We start from the raw sequence: 25,788 nt of genomic DNA, 5'->3' as shown, positions 1-25,788 counted from the left end.
TCAAGTGAGGGCAAGTACAAGCAGTCCCTGCTACAGAAACTGGCTGCTTACAGAGTGCTGTATCCAAATACATTAGTGGTAAGGTTGGTGGAGAGAAAATCAAGTTAAAAAAAAGAAGATAGCACAAGCAACATGAATACCAGATGTCTTTGGAGGATTCCAGATATTTTATGTTCATTTTAGTTATTCTATCACAGGCCTAATAAAACACCAAATAAATGATTAATACAAATATATTGATAAAGTAAAAAAAAAAAAAAAAAAACGAACATTTTGTTTAAATATCAGTCTAATAAAAAGTATTGTATGTCATGCAGTAAATACTTATACTCAATCTAAGTAAGGTGCTGCTACTGGATCAGGACAGTCTTAACCAGATGCTGCAGTTTGAGCCCATTTACTGGGTTTGTCTGTTGGGTAACTCCTAAAGAACTGACTGCAACCACAATTCACGCCCTCTCCATACATTTTTTAATGGGCTTTGCCTCACGACTCCCCCATGGCTGTCTGAAACATTTTCCTTGCACTAAACTTCCCATTCATTTCTTTGTATGCAGCACTCTGCAATCAACCTGCTTCTTTGGTAATGACCTTTTCTGGCTTATTTTTCTTGTAGAGGCGGCTTATAACCATCTGCTGGGCAACTAACAAATCAGCATGAAGACAAAACTATAGTATTTCTATTTTAGAAATTCTTTTCACATTGATCCCATGCACTATTCTAACTTTTGGTGATACTAAACACTTCAATTAGTATATTGAAGCTATCATGAAGTCCAGAGTTTCATTTTGTGAGTTGAAGGAACACAAATTAACGTTTCAATGGTAATGATGATTTTTTTTTAGATGCACCTATATGCTAAGGTGAGCCAAAAGCAAAGAAACATTAATTTGGCTCTTTGGTATCTGTTGCTCAAACACATAAAAAAAATACAACATTATCAACAGCAGAATTTCTGAAAATCACATTTTGTCCTTGATCTGTTCCCATCCCTCTTGTGTTTTTCTAATTGAAAGGGATTTCTCATCTTTAATTTCATTTGGGAAAAAAATAGAAAAACACTCCAAGAGAAAATGCTTCAAACAACATGATTTCCACCAGACAAGGCAAATGTCTCTGCTTATTTTACACCCTTTCTGCTCCATTGCAGATACCATCACAGCTCATGGTTAGTCTTTCTTTTTTTTATAAAATAAAAAAAAAAATTGAAAGATTATATAATGACGTTTTACAGGAAATGAAAATATCAAACCCCCTTTTAAATTATACACCCCTGGGTTGTTGGAGCAGCTTGTCCTATGCATTTCCACTAATGAGTTGTCCCTTTGCATTTTTTGTACGGTGCCATGTTGTCCTTATGGAGACAATAAGCAATATGGTCTTTGCAGTGGGCGGCCAGCTTTATTGTATCCATCCCTTGGCTCTCATTAGTCTCTGCTGTCGTCCACACAACAGGAAACCTCGATCATCAGTGCATGTGTTTGTGAAGTGAGCATCATGGGAAATGCCAAAGACTGAATAAAAAAAAAACACATTATAAAATCTTAAAAATAACAAAAAAATGCCACAATTTCTCCCCTTTCCTGTTGTATAGATAGTTGCCTTGAATTTATTTGCATGGAGCACAATTTGAACGTCTCCTTGAATCTGAATGATGAGGGAGAAATCCTGCCAGACTTCTGGGATGGGCTTTGATGTGTTGCGTCATCTGAAACAGTCCTTGTTCTGAGAGTTAATGGATCGTAGGCACATCTCCCAGCCAGGCACCAGGTAGGGGGCGTGGACACGTGTACTCGTTCTGCAAGAACAGGAAAGAGAAAAAAAACCCAGAATGGAGTCAATGCTGTTTTCACAGCCGGTCTGTGTATGCTACACAGCTGGTGGTTACGACGTGAAATTAATTGCAGGTTCTGGTGATTTGATAACAGCACAGTGGGCCTGTGACAGCGCCAGCAAAGCAAATAAGGATAAGCAATTAAGTGGTTGATAAAATCCCATGTGGTTAGACATACTGACGGCATGTAAAAGAAAGCTTCAGATTAAATTTCAATTAAACCAAGTCATATCTAATTAGAACAGCTGAAATTTGAAATGCCACTTCCAGCATATCTAGGCATCTACAGTGCCATGTGTTCCTGTAGCTATGAGCATAAAGTAGCACATCCTAATGAAGTAATTTGAAACTTTATTAACTAGATATTACAAGATTTTTGTTATACATTTGTTGTTTACACAGTAGTTTGCTAGAACTTTGGCCCATTCTTCCTGGCTGAAATGGACCAATGGAGTCGAGTTTGATGACCACCTGGCTCAAATACACCATAACAGACCCTTATCTGAGATCAAATCTCTTGGATGGCCACTTCAAACAATAACTTTGTGGTTCTTAAGACTCTTAGTAATTAATTTAATTAGTTTAGATTCACTGTCCATTTAAAGACCCTCTAGGGCCCAAGCTTTTTCTTACTTGTTTCAAGATTTCAACATCTCCATATACTGTAATATACAACAATGTCATATAGTTGGTTAAGTGCACAAGTTCCTCCTGCAGCAAGGTGACCACCCATGATGCTCCACCTCCCCATACTCCAGTGTTGAGATGGAGTTCTCAGATTCATACAGTCTGTGTATACAAAATGACAATAAAAGTTGTCCAAGTCTAAGTCTTGTCTCAGATTGCAATATTAGTATTTAGTCAAATTTATAAGTTTTAAGCTTCATTAGACAATTCTTTTTAAATGAAACTCTATCCCTGATTGCTCTTGCAGTCTTAAATTGTATTCAAATTCTGGTTCTTTGACCTGCCAAATAGCCTGTGTCAGCACAGGATTTTTAGTTGTTGATGATATTGATGACCCACCGTACCAGCTTTAGCCCACATCTTCAAAAGGACTGTTGATGTTGTCTTAGGATTTTTAAACTACTTTTTAAACTACAATATTTTTACCTCTGGGAGAAATTATCATCCACTTCAGTTCTACTTACTATGAGGAATGAATGCTGGACCTTGCTGTGCCGTTAAAGCTAGCATTTTATTACTTGAACAGATAAATGAGGCCTCTTAAGGAATCTAGAGATTATTCCAAAGGATGAAACAGACTCCTTGATAACCACAACTCTTCTCCGAATATCTTGGGTAATTGCTGTTGACTTGGAAGGTTAATAGAGAGGAAAGTAGGGTTGTTTAAAAATGCACAACAATGTCAGATTTCTGTTCGCAAGAAACGTTAAGAACCACTTTTCTTACACTTCACAAATAATCACTATTTTTACTTTGAGAGCAGTATTTTTTTATACTGCTATTTTATTTATGCTTAGAAAATAGACCTCATCGTTGATCCAGCTCTAAAAATCCCACATTCAACTTGCCCATATTTGCTTCTTTCTCTCTCTCTGATTTTTAATCATTTCTGTCTTCTTTAATCATCATACTTGATGTTTTACCCATAAGTTTTCTTTTTTTTTTTCTTTTTTGGTAAACGAGGAAGGTATTGTCACTGGGTCAGCCTTACTGAATATTTTGAAGAACAACAAACACTGAAAGCAGCTGAATGAAATAAATATAATGAAAAACCTTAAGTGCAGAACCTTTTGATCCCCTACAATTTTCTGACTCTGGTTTTGTGTCCTGGTGGCATGAAAATCATGAAGCCTGCCCCAGACACTTCTGACTAAAAGCTTGTTTTGTATGCACTGGGAAAATGTCTTGAAATCTATTTTCCTTTATTCAGCATATCCACTACCATGTTTAACACCAAAGGGCAAAATCTGATCTCAGGGACAAAATAGCAGATGGGCACAGGGGTGTAAAGTGGGACAAGGCCATCAGTTTGAACCTTAATACAGAAAGAAGTTAACAAAGTCCTCTTAGTAATGTCAGATAAAGTCTTTATCCCTTTGGGCTGCAAGGCAGGAGGCTGTTCTTCTTCCATTTTTGTTTGTAAAAATACAAAAACAAGTATTCAGTTAAGATCTTTTAAAACTGTAGTGAGAAAAAATGGTTACAGCACTATTTATTCCAAAAGAAACTAATTATTCTTCAATTTATGAAAATTAACAATGTGAAAAAAAAGTTGTTGGCCTCTATCGATGCAAAATAGTAAAAAAAAAAAGGAAAAAAAAAAGTTTTTTTAGCATCCACCAAACCGCATTGGGAGCCAACATCTGGAAAAATTAGAAGACTTGTTAAAAACTTGGTGAAGCTTTCTCACGACGACTGTTACACTAATATATATGAGGCATCCAGGACTGAAAAATAAGCTCAGTGACGGTTGAAAAATGTAAGGAACAGATGACAGAAAAATATTAAATAGGCAAGCAATGTAAAAATAAATAGTAAATAAAAAAAAGTGATCTTAGACTGGAGCTCCTAAAGTAAGATCACAGCTGATTTAGCATAGTAACAGATTGTCCCACACAGTTTCATGTCAGATTCCTGGTTAGAAATTAAACCTTATATAATACTATAATATCCTATTTCTTAATGAATTAGAATATCATTGAAAAGTTCAGTTAATTCTGTATATCAGTTAATTTAGCAAAGGAAAGAAAGAAAAATCCCTTTTTTGTCCAACCCTTTAAAGATAAAGGTAGCATGAAGCTACAAACTGAAGCTAAGAGCTTAGAGACACAGAGGGATGTTGCAACTGACAATCTTGCCTCCGTTTTGGGACACAAACACCCTGCTTCTAACCACTAGGTCACCATTCCCTCTGTATACCCTTTATTTGTGCTTTGGTCAATAAAACACATTATTTAAAGTGAGTTCACACAGACTTGGGTTTTAATATTGTTTTCCTTCTTTTAATTATTATGTCATTGTGCCTTAAACATTGTTTTTGTTACTAACTTGTGGGCTTAATCAAAAAGATGTTACATATGAGCTAAAGCTCTTATTTCAAATGGTACATTTAGTTTGAAAAAGGAACCTCATCAGAAAGCAAATTAACCATTTTTGATGTACCTTTATCTTAAAAAAGACCTTTTATCTTTCAAGGTTCATAATGTTTGTCCTGCCATTACAGTTTTCAAAGACAGTATGAAGAACATTGACATGAAAAAATAAAATGAATTTTTAAAATGAATTAATAACTACACATGGCAGGTCATTTATGCAGTATCCTCTTCATCAGCAGAATACTATGGATTGATTTCAGGAGCTTTTTTTCAGTTTTAAAGGAAAATAAAATCAGTACAAAGAGTCAGTCGTGCATCATGATGGGTGAGTAACCCATCATGGCACATTTAAATGTCAGGGATTTCCCCATAGGACAAGTCATGCTTGTTGAAATGTTTTTGCAAATTAGTGCAGCATTTTGGCATTTTCCCCTCATTCAAGTTTACAAGTGTCAAAATGCCCCAAAATATAAAACAGATAGAGGAAGTTCTAAGTACTTTTTAAACCTGCTTTCTATGACACTGGGAAAAAAAATCATTCCTTATTGCTTTAACAACAGAAAATACTGAAGTTAAGCAGACTTAAAAGCTTTTCAAATCCACTCCAAACTGTCCCTGGCTCAGCTTTTTGTTGCTGAAGTTGAGATTGTTGTCAGTGTGAAGCACATCTCTTTGACTCACGACTCAGGCGAACGCGCCCTGAGCAGAACTTTGATTTAAGTGTTATCAAATGGGCTGACGAGTCTTCAATCAACGCTTTATCGGCCTCTCAGGTGGGATTGAGGGAGCAGAACTCTGCAGCACAAATTGTCATACCATAGACAATTTCAGAACGCTGCAAAGCAGAAACACATCCCAGCCGGATTGACAGATGTGTTCTGAACACATGAATGAGAAAATAGATATAAAAGCTACAGATTGCAGATATAAGTATTTCATCAGGAAGACGTTAGTATGCATACTGCTTTGTTTTTTTTTCTTGAGAATGGATTTTACTCAATTTGTTAGTGTAGATTGTACTAGGAAGGACAGCTTTAAGTGTTTTATATAATATGGTAGCTGAAGTAGAAGTTATTATAATAAAATAATCTTATTTTCTTGTCCTGCAAGTGTCAGCCTTGTGACTCTGACGTGCTGATGGAGACAATGATAGGTACACTTCTTTATTGTTCCAATACAGTGCCTGGAACACATTCATGCATATTACTATGCACTTCCTGTTTGTATTTTTCACATCACAGCCACATATACCTATTTTTTTTATTGGGATGTTATCTAATAGATCAATTTAAAATCCTGTATAATTATAACTGAAAGAAAAACAGGCATGCAAGAAAATTAACCTTCTTTTTCTTATTATTCTTTTTACTACAAAAAGGTTTGTGGGCATTTTTTATCACCCTTTCCTCTTAAAACAACACCATCAGCTAGTCCAGTGCAGTTGATTGCTTCAGATGTTGCCTAATTGTAATAACTGAAAAATGATGCATGCATTTGCAACCAGAATTCATGGACACATTTTGCTGCAGTAACAGCTCCCAGCCTTTTGTGGTCTGTTTTTAGAAACTTCCGACATCTATAGACTACAGACCTTTTTAAAATACCTTAAGAGGACTTAGGCTAGATGGAGGGTGTCTATGTTTTTTTTTTTTTTTGCTAGACTTGCAACAAATGCTGAGTTTTATTTCTGACTTTAATTGGGCCATTCCAACCATCAATATAATTTAACACTAGCAGTTCCCTCACTGTCATCCTCATTGTCCTTGCCCTGCTTACAGAATAACCTAGCCCCAAGTTTTAAATTCTTTCAGGCTTTAACAGATTTATCATCCAGCTTTGCCCTGCATTTAGCTCCCCCCAGTTTCCCAGCAACTGATTTTGTACTACTTTTTATTTTTTAGGTTCATCATAATAATGGTGTTGGGATAATTATCATTGATTAAATGGATAGGATTTAAATGCAGCCTTTGATTACATTCATGCCACATTTTTTGCTGGTGTGCCACATTACTTTTAAAAGAAAATATTAATTCAGTATACTATTATAGGACTTTCTAGAAATATAATTATATAATCTTTTCTCCCAAAGTTACTATCTCTATCTGCTATTTTTGTTGTAGGTAACAAAGATTATTTCATTACACATCCCTGCTTGAAGCTCTATAATGGTAAAAACGGTAGTTGTTTATTTGCTTGCAAAAATGTGTCTTAATGAATAGCTTAGGTCATGATGAAGTTTACAAAAATAGAGCAAATATATGTAAAAGTCAGCCAAAAAAAACCTCAAAAACTTAAGAAAAGTTGAAACTCCTCAATCACATCATGGTTACGTTTAGGTGCCAGAAAGGTCTTATGAAGCTGCAGCCCTAAAAACCTTGTGTCACAAACCGTGACCTGGGAATAGTTGGCAGAGCATTTGCTGTCAGGATGGGTACGTTCCCGGTCAATAGGTCTGAGAGGCAGCCAGAGGCGAGACCATTAAAGGCTGTGAATGTGTGTGAGAATTTAAAATCGCACCGAAATGTAACAGGAAGCCTGCAAAAGGAATTGAGCACGGAGGTGATGGGTTCAGCACTGTGTCCTGGTAATGAGCATGGCTGCAACATCTTTTATCAATTGGAGATGGCTCAGGGTGCCCTCTTTGATCACTGAGTGTTGGGTATAGAAAGGCAGCAACAGACAGACATATTCATAACTTTTGTAAGTAAGCAAAGTTAAGTAATTACTTCTCCAAGACATTACTTACAAAGCTCTTGAGATCTTTTGGCACACCAATGATGTAAAATATTTTTAATGGCTTGCTGAGAAGAGGCACCTAAATGAGAGTAAATGAGGATCACTGATTGATCCATGTGGTCCTTAGGAAATTAATGAATGCCAACCTGAACTTCTAAATACAATTTTAAAGATTTTCAAAGTTTACAGGCTAATTTGGAGTCCAGATTGGATAAACATGCTTTTAGATAAACTAAAGTTTAAAGACCATGATGTTTAACTCATGAGGAAAAGCGTCGCTGTCTGGACATAGTCAGTCAAAAATCCTAAACTATCTTTGCCAATCAGCATTAGGCAGCCAGCTTTATGACCTGCCCCTGCTCCAGAGACCCTCTAAGAGGTTTAGCCTCACAGGAAGTAACATTTTGCTATGTTATCCAATCAGGGCTCTACTTTCATGCTTACCTCAATAAACTTAGGCTGAAACCACAACAGGGATTTCTTATAGAGACGGACAGGCATCATCCTGGTGCTCCAAGAATAAACAGCTGAAGAGCATATTTAGTGCGGTTTAATCACTACTTATATGAAGTTTGACAATGCATTTTTTAACAAGAATTTCATTAAATTTATAGTGGAGGTTTAGCCTCCTTAGTATTCAATTAGAAATCACCACTGGTACATATGAAGAACATCCAGTATCTGTTATAAAATGTTGTTTAGACGGTTTATGGAATTTTTTCCCCAAATTCTTGGCGATTGCAAAACTTTCTAAACTGCCAAAGATTTTTTCTCATTATTTTTTTTTTTACTTCTTCTCTTATTTTCTTGGAGAGCAACTAGTAAACAATTAATTTTTTCCACGGAGCAGAAAATAGTCAGGTGTACCAAGGGAGATTAAAACATAAAGATGTGGTTAATCTCAGTTAATTTATGTTTCAAATCATTAATTATAATTATACATTCAAAAATGACTATGTGACTTGGATAATTGTTCCTCTAATTGATTAGGTAGTTATTTGGAAACCACATTATGTAGTTGATTAGGTTATCTTTGTCATGTATTATTACTATTTTTTTGGTCTTCATCTAAAAGGGGGAAAAAAAATGTGTTCATTTTCACAAGGACGGATGAAAAGGTAAGGATATAAATTAAGTCGATGAGTAGACCAAAAGCTTCATATAAATTAAAATAACTGCTCAGTGGAAAAAAAAATGGTTAAGCAATCAGCCTTTGTCTATTAACAAACACGGGTTATATGTCTATGTCTCCACTTTGTTCCATCCTCTCTAACATATTCAATGTCCTCTTAATTAGGTTAGTAATTAACATTAGCCCAATTAATCTCTTTGTCTAGACAGCTGGAACCAACACAAACGCACTGAAAGTCTGCCACTCTCAGAGATCACAAACTTCCCCCTCCACTCGTTGAACAAGTCATAAGGTTTGAGTTCTCCTCCCTCTTCATGTAAAGTTAATGTTCCCCCTTTTTTTTAACCAGACCAAAAAAAGACAGGAGCTGGACTGATTATGTCAATTCTATGTGAAAAAAGGGTCTATTAGACGAGCACAATCACCTTTGATCTGAAAATATTAGCGTAACATGTTTGGTGGTTTGATTGAAATGATAGCACTGTCAAGATATAGGTCTGATCTCTGCCTTTTAAATTTCATCCGTCAGTTTAAAAATTCTTATCTTCATAAATATCATAAAGAATTTGAAATATAAAACTCTTGTCTCACTAGGATAATTTATGCCAACATAAATAGAACGAAAATATGAACTTTTTTTCATAGAAACTAATTCCTGGCTAAGCTCTTGATCTCTGTAATACAGATTGACTTACAGTTTCTCTGAAGCTTTGGTTCTTTCTCAGAGCACATATTTAATCCTATTATAACTTCAGACAGGGAGATTTTTCCTTGTCTCGTCTAAAAATTCAATAAATGTTAATTTAGAGAAATGGGAATCTTTATATTAAAAGGGAATGAATTGTAAAAACCAGAGAAGTAAAGTGATGGTCTCTTTGCTAACTGTCTAAACTCTAGCTGTGTTAAAGCAGTCAGGCCTTTTTTAAATATGCCATATTGAAAATCAAAGATGTGTATCATGGGAAACATCCATTATCTTGATTGCCCTTTTAAATGAAACCAGAGGCTAAAAGCAGTTACTATAACAAACATCTGGAAGGTGATGTAAAAAAATTAAATGCATTGACTGCTTTTTCTTAGGTTCTGCATTAACATTTCTTTCTCAAATGCATAAATAATGGTACCCAGATTAATATTTGTGCTGAGAGCATGAATATATGAATATGTAATCTTGACAGCATGTGCGCTACTATGCCTCCAGCACCACTTTTTGCTTGTTGACTTTGATTTTAAATGCTAACTTGGAAATGACAGCGTTTAGAAATATGTAGGATATCAATTATTTAAAAAAAAGATGTCACTGCAGGGCTAAAGTATCATAAATGTGTCACTAATGTCTATAGGCTCTACATATACAGAAATATAACCTCACAGAAAATCAAGAAGTCTTCCTTAAACCAGAGGGCATTGCAGTGAAGAAATATTCACCCCTAATGGTCTTTGTTGAGATTCTTTTATTTTTGACACAAATAAATATTTTTTTAGATTATCAAATAGATTTTAACATGAAAGATGGGCTTAGCAAATACATGACAGTAATTTCAATAGGTAAGCAAAAAAAATGAGTTTAAAAATTTTCATTCGAAAAATACAATAATATCTATCTATCTATTTATCTGTTATATCTATCTATTATATCTATTGGTGGCTTTGACTGGGGGAGAATAATGATCAGGTGCTGACAGCGAGAAACACAAGGAAGAAACTAACAGAATCTATCTAATTATCAAAAGAAATGAATGATTTGCCTAAATGGCCACACTGAAATATAACATAAGAAAATAAACTACACAATGCCTTGCAATAGTGAGCATAGGCCTGGCTCAAGGCCCATCTGAACTATAATACAATCGAAAGGAATGTGCAAAACAGGATTGAACAAAACAGAAAGTGTTACAAAACAATAAAAATATATTAAAATCTTAATTCAATAACTACAGCTCATAATAAAAAAATAATTTGTTGATAAATTGAAAGGAAGAAGTAGGTCAAAAGAGCTCACAAAGAAATACAATACTTAAGAATAAGAAAACGTATGAAAAGGTCTTCAGCAAATCCATCAGTCTAGAAAGGGTCACAGCCCCTTTTAAGGCCATTCAAGACTGGCAAACACAGGACAAGCTTTTGTCCAGAAACAGTGAAACATTCAGCTTCCAAAATTACTTAACACTTGTATGTTATCAGGGCAAAGCAAAGTTTTCATATGGGCTTTTAGCAAAATGTGATCAGATCTTTCACCCCGCTACTATGAACTCATTGCAGCCTGGCCAGTGCTGTTTACAGTCTCCTATTTGTCTTCATCATCTAGAGTTAGTAACAGTAATAAAGTAAACTAGTATGCGGTACATTTACATTAAGAAGAGTTACACAGTTTATACTTTTCGGTTCCAAAGGCAACAGTAATGTACAAAAAACAAAAAAAACAAATAAAATACAAAACACAAGCATGTGGTATAATGTTATAAAATAAAAATAAAAATGTTAAGTGGGATAATTAGCTCTTTAAACTATATTATGCACCAGCCTCATATTCAATGCCAACCCTGGGGGTGGCAAATATCTTCAAGGAAGTAAATAAGATATCATAGCTAAGGGATTGCTGTCGAGTTCAACAGTCGATGCAATCACCTGGTCATTTAGAAAACATTGAACTAATCTGACTAAATTATGTAGTTGAATTGTCTCTGTAAACTGCTCCAATTCAGATATAAAGATAGTAAATTGAAACTAAATAGAATCCTACTTTCTTTAGGCTTGGTTTATGAAAGAATGGAGCCTATACTGTAGCTGGGAGATTCAGTAGAACTCATTTAAGGAGGACTTTTTTAAAAATTTAATGAATATAGGAAGAAACATAAAAATGATCGTTATATAGTGTTTAAAACCTTTGTTTTAACTTTATACACACCAGCTCAAGACGTGTTGCGTACCATGCAGTCCCCTTTGGCTTTTTGTTAGCTTGTCTTATATAACAGTAAAATATTACATGATCAAAAAGTCATCAAAAATCCAAATTGTTTGGCTTTTAATGCTGCCAGAGCACTCAATCATTCTTCTACCATGGAAGGCCTCTTGTAGTTTTTTATTAATTTAAGCTTGGAAAAGCTCTACTCTGCAGATGCAGCAGTGACAGGGAGAGTGCTGGTCATTCTTAGAGCTACTCAAAGATTTGGGTAGAGTTCATATCTCCTTTTAGAGAGGAAAGTGAGTAAATTGGGTCAGCTGTGCTTTAGGATGTCTGGCAAGTCTCCATCTCTGAAACAAGCTAACTCTCATCATCATCAGTCTGTACTGAGACTGAAAAGATTACATTAGTCCTTTCTCATCTATGTGTATAGCTGACCTCAGGGTCCTTTTGTAATGTAAATTAGATGTGATTATAATGTAATTAACACTTTCTTCAATTAATGATGTATTGAAATAAAAATGCATTATTCAGTCATGAAATTATATGTTTTTGTTACGATATTTAAAATTTAAAAGACATGCAAAAAGAACAAAAGAAATAATTGTTCTTGCAAGCCTGGGGGGGAACCCGAGTTGCCCTGGGTCCCTTTTTTTGAAGCTAAAAGAAATATCTTCTCCTTCTCTGTCATTCAAACCCTGACTGAAATGCACAAGTGTGAAGTTTCAAACATCCAAGGACAGTGCACACAGATTCTGCCCGAGTATGTGGGGACCTCCAGTCTGCCATGCCTTGGGCCAGACCTGTATGCTATTTCCGTTCGAGAGATTTTTTTTTTTTTTTTAAATGCTACAACCCCAGCTAACTTTATCTTTTCTTTGTGAAACTTCGACTCATTTACCTTGGGTCGTTTACTGTGAAGAACATAAATTAGGAAAAACATGAGCTGTCCAGGCACTGTGCACCCCTCTCGACCCAACACATTTATATTACACCCAAGGTGGTTCGAGCCCACTGGACCCAGACCTGATATAACTAAGTGTGTATTCTCCTTCTTTCCCTTTCCTTGGCCTGTTGTTTGAGTGTGTGTGTGGACTTGTTTTTATTACCTTGCAGTTGTTATGTAAGGTTGATTTCCTAGGAATATGCTCCATAGTGGGGGCTTGCAGGTATCTGTGGGGGCCACACAACTGGTCCCCATTAGAAAAAGTTATTTTCTTGGGTTTTGGGTTAGGTTTAGGTCTAAGGCAGGAATTCAGTATATGCAAGGCTTAGGGTTAGGGTCTTGGTTATTCCAAACGAACGAATGAAAGTCAATGAAACGTCTACCAATAAGGTTAGTGTTAGGTTGAGAACTAAGATTCATGGGGTTTATGTTCCATTTAAGCTTAGGTATATGTTGGAAATGTTTAGTGTTATTGTAAAGTTTTTGGTTAGGTCAAATAATTTAACACACAATGAATGGAAGACAAGTCCCCGCAAGGATATTGTGACATAACATATGTGGGTATGCATGTGCAATGTTTGTCTGCCATTTCTTGAGAAAGTTGAAACACTTGTCCAATATTAAAGGCATTGAGAGGTCTCTGCTTTCAAATCAGTGCTCATTCAGAGCTCAGAATGAGAGGTAATGTAAATAGTATTTCTAATTCAACTGGTTTTTCTTCAGAAGAATTTACAGAGGAATTCCTACAGAAAAGGTCTTATAGATGAGTTTGGCAAGAAAACATATTTTCACCTAACAATATATGTGAAGACTTCTCAGAATGTAAGGGCCCATTTTTGAAACGCAAGAGTCTGACAGTGGCAGTAAAAATGCAAAATTCCATCATAAATAATGTGCACATCGATGTTCTTGTGTTGAAATGAGCCTCTGATTTGTACTTTAATGTCAAATTGCTTGATTGTGTTGTATTTCAAGCAACAACAAATAGTGGGTTCAGTAAAAATAATTATATACATTTTCAAAACAAGAAGTCTTACCAAGAACAATTGTTAAACTGCACTCTCAGATTATTGTACTCATTACCTAGTTTTAAAAAGGAGAAATAATCTTACAGAATTTCCTCTTGATTAGTATATGTATAATTTAAAAAGAAGATCTGATAGAAGATCTGATCTGAAAAGAAGATGTGAACATGGCACAAAGTTTAAGACCATATCAAAGAGTCACTGCGGAGGTCAAAAAATACTCAGAATGCAGGCAAATCCACAACCAAGCAGGCCTCACTTGACTTAGTTTACATCAGCAGCCCTTCAAAATGGCCCTTCCCAGTCAAAAGCCAGCCAAATGACAGCCCACTTCCCTGCAGCTCCCAGAAAAATCCCCTCCAACTTCCACCCACTGTTTTTCTCCTGGCGTGCATATTTTTTTTACACTGACTCCACCCTTTCACTGAGTAACAGGGTCTGACCAGGAGATAACACTTCTCTTTAGATCTTAATGTTCACAAATCATGAAAGAAAGAATATTTTAGTACAAATATTGATGTTTAAAAAGGAATTTTAGGGGACCAGCCAAGGAAGGTGGGAACATTTTGAATGGCTACTACTGTAGGTAAGAATTTAGGATTTAACAGTAAGAAAGAGACTTGGCAAAAATAAAGTATCTGTGGAATAACAGCAAGGCAAAACTATCGGTAAAAACAAAACAGTACAGTAAGAATTGGACAGAGAATTGTCAGGCATGTTACTGCTGTAAAGCTTCCAGAATTCCTAAAAACAAAGGAAGAATAAAGCCTAGACTTGGGGGATGTAATGTAATTTTCTGCGGCTACATTGCTAGATCAGGATCTAGAGGACTTGTATTTGAAGGATCCTTTAATTCTTCTTTCTTACAGAAATGTAAAAAAAAAAATGGAATGATCACGAATCAGTTCAAGACCTCAAACCAGTTAACACTGCCATATAAAATTGTGGTAATGACAGACAGTAGCTTGTTATTATAGTAGAGGATCCAAAGTTGACGGCACCACAGGCGAACCATATTTACAGTTAAATTCAAATTTTAATCAATTGAGTTTGAATGTCAACATTCAAACTCGTGCATGTCAACACTTGTTCATTACATAGAGATCATTTGGAAGTATTTTGTCACAATCTTAAAAGGCAAAAATTTTACACTAGTAAATGTAAACTAATCAATTTTATTTACCTGATTTAAGAGCTCTTGGATTAAAGTCACTTGAACCACATCAAGTCATATAACTTTTAAAAGTGGCTGAATATAAAAACAATTCTTGAAAGAATAGGCAAAAAGGCTCCACAGGAATATAGAGTAGATGCCACTTCATAAACGCAAAATAGTATATAAAATGTCACAACTGTAAAAGCCAAAAAAGTAGTTTTAATGGTGAAATCCTGTTTGGTTATATGTACCTTAATTGGTTTCCAAAAAGCTGTATTAATAAAAGCAACTATTTCTGTGGAATATTGTGAGTTTTTATGCTCATCATTGAAAATCAGAGTGAAAAAAGAAACAAATGATTTGGCCTGAAGTGGGTTTGCCCTTTACACCTCCTCATCTATCTGTCTCTCGCAACGCTAAATGTGTTTCAGCGAAAGGAGGATACACTCAACCACAACTAAGTGGGCCGGTGAGAGTATGTTGCTCTCTCGCCATTTGAAGTTTAAAAGAGAGCAATTTTCAGCGTAGATGCATTAAGCGAGACATGAAAACCGTGGTCTAGAGGTAGCGCTCCTAGACCTCCCCGTGGAAATCTGGTCCAACAAATGGAGGCTGGGAGCAAACTGAGCACATCCCTGAAGAGATGTCTCAGCATGCAAGCTTATTTATGGGTGTGCATGATCATGCATTTTTATCTGTGGTTGAGAGTTATGACTTATAGTTGTTGTGATTTAGGTTGGTGATGGATGGCGCCATTAGGAGCGGCAGATTCTTCCCCTTAAGTCACTCTCTGTGTATATCATTTTGCCTGCTATAAATTCTATTTAATGCATAAACAAAGTATTTCTCACCCTTGTTAGGATAAAAGTAAAGAAGCCAATGCTCTCTGCACATCTCAGGAGTTTGATTTCAACCTGAGTAGCATAGAAACTAAATGATGCCTTTCCCTGTTTAGTTCTGGTCCGGGAAACACTCAATCAAGAGTAATCAAGAAGATGACATTTTGTAGATTCCCCAGTTTGGAAGGCCCACATAATATGCAAAGATAAAAAAAGAGGTAAAAAAATGATACAACCTTAGAGGAAAAACTTAGCAAAAAATATATATATATATATATGTACATGTAGTTTTTATATTGAGGGCCTAATCTTCAAAGGTTAGAAATAAGGGGTGCTAAATTGTACATGCCATTGTTTATGCAACAAGTTGGCATGTTGTGGGTGATCTGCAAAGATATTAAGACGTTTAAACTGGTTTGGCCCACTAAAATGAGCCGATTACATGTAATAATGGCAGTTTGAGAGTGGCTATAAAAGAGAGATGAGGTGTGGCATATGGCTGTTTTAGAACTCAGAAGTGAGTAATCCATGCCCCTTGGTCACAACAAGAGGTAATTTGAGCTATTCTTTTTCATCAACAAAGCATTTTTAACCACCCTACCTTTTTCTCACTGGATATTATCTTTTTCCATTCTCTGTAAACATGATAATTGATAGGCGGCTTGGTGCTGCGTCTGCTGTGAAGCGTGCACTATCTGTTGTGGTGAAGAGAGAGCTGAGCCAAAAAGCAAAGCTCCTGATTTACCGATCGATCTACGTTCCTACCCTCATCTATGGTAATGAGCTTTGGGTCATGACCGAAAGAACGAGATCTCGGATACAAGCGGCAGAAAGTTTTCCCCGTAGTTTGTCTGGACTCTCCCTTGGGGTGAGGAGCTCAGTCATCCGGGGAGGACTCAGAGTAGAGCCACTGCTCCTCCACGTCGAGAGGAGCCAGTGGAGGTGGCTCAGGCATCTGGTTAGGATGCCTCATGGACGTCTCCTTGGTGAGGTGTTCCAGGCACGTCCCACCGGTAGGAGGCCTGGGGGAGACCCAAGACACGCTGGAGGAACTTTGTTTCTTGGAGAGCCTTGGGATTCTCCCGGAGGAGCTGGCCCAAGTGAGTGGGGAGAGGGACGTCTGGGCCTCCCTACTGAAGCTGCTACCACCACGACCTGACCCCGCATAAGCGGAAGAAAATGGATGTAAACATGAGCAATGGCTATGTTTGAAAATCCCAAAAGATCTACATGTACACTACAGGTTGTACCCCATCTCCAATCACAGAACGAATCCCGTTCAAAGTCACTTAGTGTATATCTAATATCGCTAGCTCTGTTGCATGGTTTAAACTTCAGCAACTCATCTTCACACTGTACAGTATAGATGACTTAACTTGATGAACAGTTGTACCAAACATCTGAATCTGAGCAACTCATAGCTAATTTCAGCATCAACTGTGCTGCTAGGTATAGTATTAAAATGTTGAGAATTGTGTTATTTGTTTGGTTCAGCTAGAAGAAAATAAGCAAATAATACTAAATAATAACACATTATAGTGTATGTATTGCACTGTATATACTGTTTATATCCCATGCACTTTTTTCTTCCTTTGGCACATTCTTCTTCTTTGACTATTTGAGCGGATGTTAGGAGTAAATTTCTCCACTGTGAGATCAATAAAGTCAATCAATCAATAAGTTGGCTGAGAATGTCTGCATTATTTAATCTTTTTTGCCAGCCCAAACTAGATAACTGCAACAGCAACTAAGAAAAGTATTTGATATAAAACTGAGACATAAAACAGGCATAGATTTATTGATGTAGAAAAATGACAAAATAACTCAAAGACTTTTATAGTGAGTCATTTTTAAGGTTGTTTACTTGATTGTTAGTTGCACTGCAAAAACGATCCAGAAATAAGTAATAATGTCTTAAATGTTGTCTATTTACCCTTAATTTGAGTAGGTAAATAAGATTATTTGCCAATGGAATGAGTATTTTTACTCTGAAAATAAGATAATTAGATAATATGCACTTGAAATAAGACAATGCATTATTTTTTTCTTATTTTAAATGTAAATTGTCTTGTTCCATTAGCAAAGTGTCTCAATTACCACCTCAGTTCAAGAAAAAATGCACTTATTTTAGGAAAAAATTACTTATTTAGATTTACATTTTTTGCAGTGTGCCATAAAATTGATCAAATATATTTGATACACCTGCTTCAAAGATAGAGCAGACTTTAGGAGCAGTGCCAGGCTCATCTCGATTATCATATTATCTTCTAAAATGCACTATATCCGACATACAATATTTGCCAAGTGTGCTAAAAAAAAGAAAAGCTAATTAGGTAAAATAAAACAGGCCTGTGCCAGCTTTAAGAGTTTTATTACTGACAAATGTGTTAATGTAGACTTTAATCAGCTATAGTGGTTTGCAACATTTTTTTAATCCTCTTAAGCCAGAAAAACTGTGGAGTTACACTTCTCTGCTCATGGCACGATTTTCCTTGTAAAATCTGGAGGGTGTCAGAGATTCCCATTCTGAAACTCAAAAGGCATGTTTAACACAGAGTGTGAACAAGATTCATTAAAGATCCATGAACACAGCTTCACAAACAGATAGCATTACCAAACCATTGGTCTGATTTAGATACAAAAATGTATAACACCCAAAAACCCCTCTGTTCTGTGATTCTAAATCTAACCAGATCTGTGGTTAAAAATTTATTTTGCTCTTTGAGTTAAACTTTATGCTCATTAAATCCTGAATATTTTAAAAGCACTACTTTGGTGTGAGAATAGAAAGAGCTTTAAAACTGTATTTAAAAAAAAAAAATTAATGTGATGATGCATTCAAAACTAATGCTTCAGTAGGTGTTTTGCTGATGTGTAAAGAAGTGAAATCAGATCTTAGTGTCGCCACCCTTTGCGCCATTTCAAGTGTTTCAAAAGCCTTCAGAGTACGGTGCACACAACTTCTTTTAAACATCGTTGTAAACTTGGCTCAGCTCTACAGAGAACCAGCTGTCTCAGCAGCATCTGTCATTTCATGTGGTGTCAGACAGACTACATAATGTTTAGGTTGATCTCTTTTGGTCAGACCATCTGCTAAGGGATCCCCTTTACTCCAGAGTCTTCTTCTCTGTCTGTCTGTCTTTCTGAAATCTGATATAAACTTTGTTTTTTCTTTCTTCATCACTAAGAAATAAACAGCCTACGCTGTAAATACATATATGTTTAGTAGAAAATGTTGGTACCTATCATGATAGGGCTTCAATTTTCATTTAAATAAGTGCTTTTTAGTAAATACATCCTGGCATAGTGAAATTATCTACTGCCCACTTTTCACCAGCAATTCATGAAAGTTTGTGCTGTTTTGACAATAAATCACCATTAACAATACCCAATTATTTAAAAACCTATTTATGTTTTACAATACTTTTCAGTTAACATCTTTGCAAAACAATAAAAATCTGTTAGCTTATCTAAAATATAATTTTTTTAATTACTATGCAATACTTACATGAGTGCGTATCTGTGAGTTTGATAAAAAAAAAAGCTGATCAAATCAGGGTTCTGCTTTCCCAACAGATCTTCGTATCTCAGATTAGAACATTGCTTCTGCACTTTTTAACAACTAATATTTAGATCCTCTAGACGAGTTTCTGCATTTCCTTTTTAATAAACACATATTACAAGTCATGGCAACCTTGTCATTTGCCTTTTTATTTTCACATTTTTTATTAAAGACTGGCTTTTTTTACTTTAGGAACCAAATGAATGTCATTGATGCAATGTAATGACTTTCTGCATGAAAAATAATCATGAAATTAAATAAGTTGTCAAGGGAGGAGAAAGTCACCCTGAATTAGAGTTCATGAGCTGTAATTCTGTGGCCAGAGACTGTTCAATTAATCAACTTTTTATGGGCATGAATAAATCATAACCAAAGTCCCAGAGAGGAACCAAACATGTGATCAGTGATTTTATGTAAAACTGAACGGTGCAAGCCATCTAAGATATGCACATTGCTATTAAATATTTCTAATACCACTGATGTGGGAAATCGAAGCTGTAATTTTGGGAGAGGTGATATTGGCTCATTACAGCTTTACAAGAAATCAAAGTCTGCACTCATTGACCTAATAAAATTCAATTAGGTTTTGTTCTGATGTTATACAATGCACTGTAGAATGATTAAGTGTAACAGAAGTGCTGTGAATAATTCTACATATCAAATATTTCACTTGGACAGTATTTTGGCTAACGAGTAAAAAGGGAGGGTTTGGCAACACTCAGAAAGGCAGGTTTAAATTAGAATGTACCCTTTGGTAATGTAATGATCATAATAAAAACCTTCTTAGATGACTTATTACATTCAGAAAAGAAATATATTATTAGTCTTATTGTATTAAAAGAATAATATAAGCCTATTGAGCTCAAGCCTTTTTTCCACTGGACATTTTTTCTATCCGTGATGTCATTCTGGTTTTGGTTATATTGTGCTTCTGCAATGGCTTCTGTAATTAATTGTGACCATGACTGTGGTGATACATTTGGTTGGAGCTCAACACTATGCATCACATTTCTAATAGTGTGTGCTAAAACACATTCTGCGTGGCAGACATTAAATAGCATGCCACTGTTTAAAGGTCACAAAACATCTAATTAAATATTGATACAAAGGTGCACAAATTATAGCAGATATTTGAATTTTCTTTCATTACATGAAAGTGCAGGCTGAACCAGAACAAGAGGTTCAAAAATTCACAAAAAAGGAGTCCTTAAATAAAATGCCCTGAAAAGCCACTCATATAGGAAGAATCCACGACTAATGACTGAACAAAAACCTAGATTGGTGCCAGTCCTCTTGTCTGAGAAAGCTGTACATTTATAATGAAGAAAGAAATCAGCAAGGTTATTAAAGGTTATTAGGTTATTAAAAGAATAATGACATAATAAAAAGCTAATAAAATAAAACAAGCAAAATCTCACAAAAAAAATAAATAAACGGAAATAAAAACCCTATAACATAACCATCCATATTCATATTTTATTTTAAAGCACTCTTCTTTTTTTCATTAGACACTAAGGAAATGTTTTCTTTTTAGCTGTAGGTACTAAAGAGAAAGTTAACTTGCATAAATCAGAGATTTCAAAGAAGTGATTAAATTAGTGTTTAGAAAATGACAAAAAAAATCCCTAACAGTTGGTTCTGCACTTTTGTGCTCTAATACACATTATGAACCTCCCAATCAATTCAATCCACTGTAGCTAAATCCCAATAAGAGACAAAATCAGAAAGTTTGAAGTTCTTTAATAAATAGAATTCTGTTTTATCAGAAAATTTATTTTATTGAAAAAAAAAAAATATAATCTGAACAAACCATTCCTTTCTTTGTAAGTCTTCAAAATCATTGTGCTAATATTATCTGTTGTTCATGCTATTCCCTTTTCCTCAATGCTCCATCCGACAACAAAAGATAAACTTATATCATTTATAATTTAAAGAAACACTCTTCCATTTGTTGAATGGCTTGTGGTGGCATCTCTACCTCTAATCTTGATTTAGGTAAACGGAATGCAGCCCAGTCATTGAAATCTAGAGATGGGGTCATTTAAGTTGTTCTCCTATTCAGCCTGAAAAGCCCCCTTGGGTCCCCTGGAGGAGTTTTGTCTTACTGACGGGTGAAATGTTGTTAGATACAGCTGACTGAAGCTGAGCACACACCTCTGCCTTCATTTAGTTGCTGCCCTCAGCACTGAAGTTTTCAACAAATGCCAGTGTGCCACTTCCATTACAAGCCAAGCATGCCTGAGCCATGACAGAGCACCACCACGTTTGACAGATAAGGTGATCCAGGCCATATGCATAACATTTTAGAATAATAATGTCACATTGCAGTTTTTAAACATCAAAATCTATCATTTTCAAAGTTAGATATTTTAGGAGGCTCTGTTGTACATGTTGTGTATTCAAAAAATCCTGATTTCATAAAAACAAACTAGTGTTCTAGTTGTTTTTCTTGAGGACCTTTTACGCTACCTCAAATCTGATACTGGGTTGTTAATTTATGGCTTATAAATCTTTGTTCTAATGAAATTGGAAATGTCACACTGGTCGTTAACCTGCCCCATCCTTTCATTTGAGTTGATAGAAATCTTCAGGAGACAACAGAAGTCTTGTTTGTTTGCTCTTCTATATATACTGTAAGTACATAACCCTTTTGTCTTTCTTTTAATAAAAAACGTTTGTGATTATTGGTAATCAGAGTATTTATTTATTTTTTTAAGTCCTTATGTGATTGTAACCCCTGTCTGCCCAAGTTTGCTAATGGATTTGTTTGCTCTTTTGTTTGGTCTGTAACTATCTCTGAAATCAACAAAACATTTTTTCTTAAATTTATGTTTTCGGTTAGGATTTCTAAATTTCCAACTGCTTTCTGTCCTAGGCCTGTCACAATAACAAATTTTGCAGAAAGATTAATTGTCTCAAAAATTATTGCGATAAACGATAATATTGTTTGAAGACCTTTTTACACTAATTTAATGGAAATTATGTAATATGCATGCATTTTCCTGCCAAAAATAAAACGAGAAATAAAAATTAAATGGACTCTCAGTCTCTGTTAACTTAAAATACACTTGAATAAAAACTAAACACAAGATAAAACCAGTGAAAATAAAAACGTATATACAAAATATCATGTTGGTCATATGTATGTTTTCTGGAGAATTCATACTGTCTATCAAATGTCTGCAACATTTTTTGAAATGCCGGCTTTTCAATAATATTAAATGGAAGCATCTCTTTAGCAATTAAATGAACTACGCTGTCTGTGAGCGCGCGCCACTTTGCGCCGTCCTTTTTGTATGCTGCCTGTCGATTAATGTCTTCAGTGATGGTGGACTGTCGCAAACTTGAAGACACAGACGGACCACCGCTTGTACTTTTTGTTTCCAGCTGGAGAAACTTTGCTGGGTGGTTGTGCTTAAGGTGCATGTGTAGGTTGGTTGTATTGCTGCTCTTAGTTGCTACTGTTTTATGACAAATGCGACATACTGGCTCGCATAGGTTCAGCGGTTCGCCTCTGTCATTTGGTTTGAATCCGAAATACTCCCACACTGCGGCTGTTGCGCTCGGCTTTCAAACCAGTTCCATTTCGAGCTTTTTCCCCCAACATAAGATGTGGGTTTTTTTAAACCTCGATAACTCCTCTAACGCCTAACGGGGCTCTACAGCTGCATAAGTACAAAATGATGCGCGCTGACTACCTGATGCGATAGTCCACTCCTCCTCACTCCTCAAAAATGAGGAAGGGGAGGGGTCAGTGGATAGCACCGGAGTTAAGCCTTTTCATCCAGCGTCATCAATAGAAGGAGAAAAACACAGGCAGAGACGATATAGCCGATAAATTAAATGACGTGGATAATTTTTATTTATCGTGCGATTAATTGATTTATTGATTATCGCGACAGGCCTATTCTGTCCTTCTCTTTTATTTAATTCAATGTCATTTCTGACCCTTAATCTTCACATAATTTATATTCCAGTGAGCATATACAGTATCAGGAAGCAGTACATTCTGCTGTGAGTAAAGCTGCAAAACTTTGGTTAGAAAAAATCGGTTGAATCAATAATAATGTCATAATCATATTACCCAACAAAGGAAAAGATGCAGTGCAGCTGATTTACTTTCATAATACAAAAATTATTTTTAAATAATATTTGATACTAACATAGCCCAAACCTCAGAAATAAATCTTGATATTAATTCTGTAGATCCATGTAGAGACATATGAGGAGTGAATTAGTGATTTTTAATGCATGTCTAGCTTCAGGCTTTTTATGTAGAACCTTTAGTTGATCCATTTTGTGCTAAAATCACTATCTACTTGTGGTTGCAGTAATGGCCTGTTTAAAATAGCATTAACTTCTCTGTAGTTTTAAATAAATACCCTTAAAAAATCAAATAAAACATGACAAAATAGTCCTACAATCATTCCTTTGCCACATAAATTGACAGATTCAGTTAGATGCCATGATGCTGTGACAAAATACAGCTTCATACATTTAGTACTATTCAAATAGAATAAACAAGACTTTTGAATTCTATGTTTGCAGCCTCTCGTAGTTTCTGAGGCAAGTTGTATTCATTTGCTCCTAATTAGTTGAGACTGTTTGACATATTATGATCTGATATTAAATAAGTGCCAAGAGCTGCAGGAAACATTATTCTTATTTCCTTCTAACTCCTCATAAATGGCTGCTGACAGTTGCCAGAGGGGGCATTTGTGCAATTAATGCCAACACTTTGTCTGCTTGCGACAGCTTCATATGCAGCTGTTGACTAAGGATATTTCTGATATGACATGCAACAGAAAACTGAATGTAAACGATATGATGCGGAAGAATATAACTCTTTGAAACTTTCAGTTATTGTTAATATAAGCTAGCCAAAGTGGAAACATATAGATATTATAGATGCATTTCCTTTAATCTTGTCAAAATCAAAACTGTAAGAAAATATGTCAAACATATTTGGGTAATCCTTTCACAGCCTCCTAATAGTAGTTAGTTTTCCCCTTTGTCTCTTAATGATTTTCATGTTTTTTTGGAGTGATGGCTTCCTCATGCGTCCCTCTACAGGAAGCAGGATAAATGAGAACACACAAAAAGTCCAGTTTATATCTGTGAACTAACTGTACTCAGCTGCAGGATTTGTTGAACTTATCTGTAGCACATTTCGGCTGAGCCCTATCATGAAAGCGTCACAAATGGCTCGTCCTTTACTGGCGGAGCCTGTAGATATTGGAGAGCAAATGCTCATAATCCTCCATGCAAGTAGAGCTATTTTAATATTGGATTCAAATATTTTTATCAGCGCTGTTTTTTTTGTTTTGTTTTTTAGAGCCAATAATTTATCTCAACAAAATTTAAGCTGCACATTGCTATTATGGCACACCATGGCACAGTCTGTGTAATGCACTTTCTTTTGATGCTAAAGGCAAAATGTCAAGGATGCAGCATAAAACCATTACGGTAAAGCGCAGATGTCCCTCAGATTAATCGCAATTTATCTATAATGTAAGGTTTCTCCCTTTGCAGAGTGGAGAGTGCTCCCACCTGCCGAGTGGGACAAGATAGTTTTAATCCAGACTAAGATTTAAACAATCTGAAAATGTATATTTATACATGAAACATTTTAGAATGTATTATAATAATTATCATCTCATTACTTAAACTGACTACCTAACTACACTGTCTAAAAATGTCAAAACCTGGTGCAAAACACTTTACCTTATATTGTGTTGTAGTATTCAACCACAAACTTCAAAATCATGTTATATCATCAGTTAGCTGCTTCAAACCCAATCCTGGCTTGAGAGAGACTCCTTGCACTGTAAGCGGATAGTATGTAGAAGGTATGCTGCTTTGAACAACAAAATATTTAAAGCTAAGGTCACATTTCTGAAGACGTGAGTGCATAGATGACATTCTGAGGTGTACTCTCTGCATAAAACATTTTAAAACTTATTGTTTCCCACTAATACAGGCACAGGAAAATAACAGAAAACTCAACACTCTTGGCTTAGAATCATTTAGAAGCTTCAAGCATCCAAAGCATTAACAAAGCTCTTGATGTGCATCTGACTTGGGCATCCAAGTTGAGGCATTGAACGCATTTTTTATGCTCAAAACAGGGTGAAGACACCATAAGTGTTCTCTGGACATCTCTGTTTACAGAACTATTCCTATCATGTTTGGTTTTGAAAAATGACTTAATCAGGGAGATAAAACCTACATAAATGACCTCCATAAAAAGCAAGGCTGAAAACATACTTGAATAGGAAATTACAGTGGTGATTATCAATGAAAGCCATGGAGCTTATATGCTGTGAAAAGTGTGAGAAGGACATGCTAGAGACAGGCGACAGCAGTCGGGTGGAGAAGGAATGAAGTAAGAGGAAGCTAAGGTGAGAAGAGAAAAAACAAGAGCTAGGTGGATAGAAATACCAGTTATTGCACAGAAAATACCACAACAAGTACATATAACAGAATCCACTAAGAAATAAAATAAGATGCCATCAACCAGTAGCCTCGTGAGACCATCCTGATCTCGCAAGCTTTCAAGATTTCACTCGCTAATCAGTCTAGAGACTCTC

General features: G+C 35.7%; 1 protein-coding gene across 2 annotated transcripts in view; it reads right to left on the bottom strand.

The window, feature by feature from the left end:
- Nucleotides 1-780: 780 nt before the first annotated feature.
- Nucleotides 781-25,788, bottom strand: part of LOC107102205 (leucine-rich repeat transmembrane neuronal protein 4-like) — a 90,284-nt gene continuing 65,276 nt past the window's right edge. For both annotated transcript variants that reach the window (XR_001482119.1, XM_015401417.1), the window contains exon 3: nucleotides 781-1,799. Coding sequence is in view for 1 of the 2 variants with exons in the window: in XM_015401417.1 (XP_015256903.1) it covers nucleotides 1,734-1,799 (66 nt within the window). In the remaining variant the exon portion in view is untranslated. The remainder of the gene's footprint in view (nucleotides 1,800-25,788) is intronic.

This window comes from Cyprinodon variegatus, unplaced genomic scaffold (assembly GCF_000732505.1).
Source record: "Cyprinodon variegatus isolate N-32 unplaced genomic scaffold, C_variegatus-1.0 Scaffold32, whole genome shotgun sequence".
Classification (NCBI taxonomy): Eukaryota; Metazoa; Chordata; class Actinopteri; order Cyprinodontiformes; family Cyprinodontidae; genus Cyprinodon; species Cyprinodon variegatus.
This window is presented reverse-complemented; position numbering and strand designations above follow the sequence as displayed.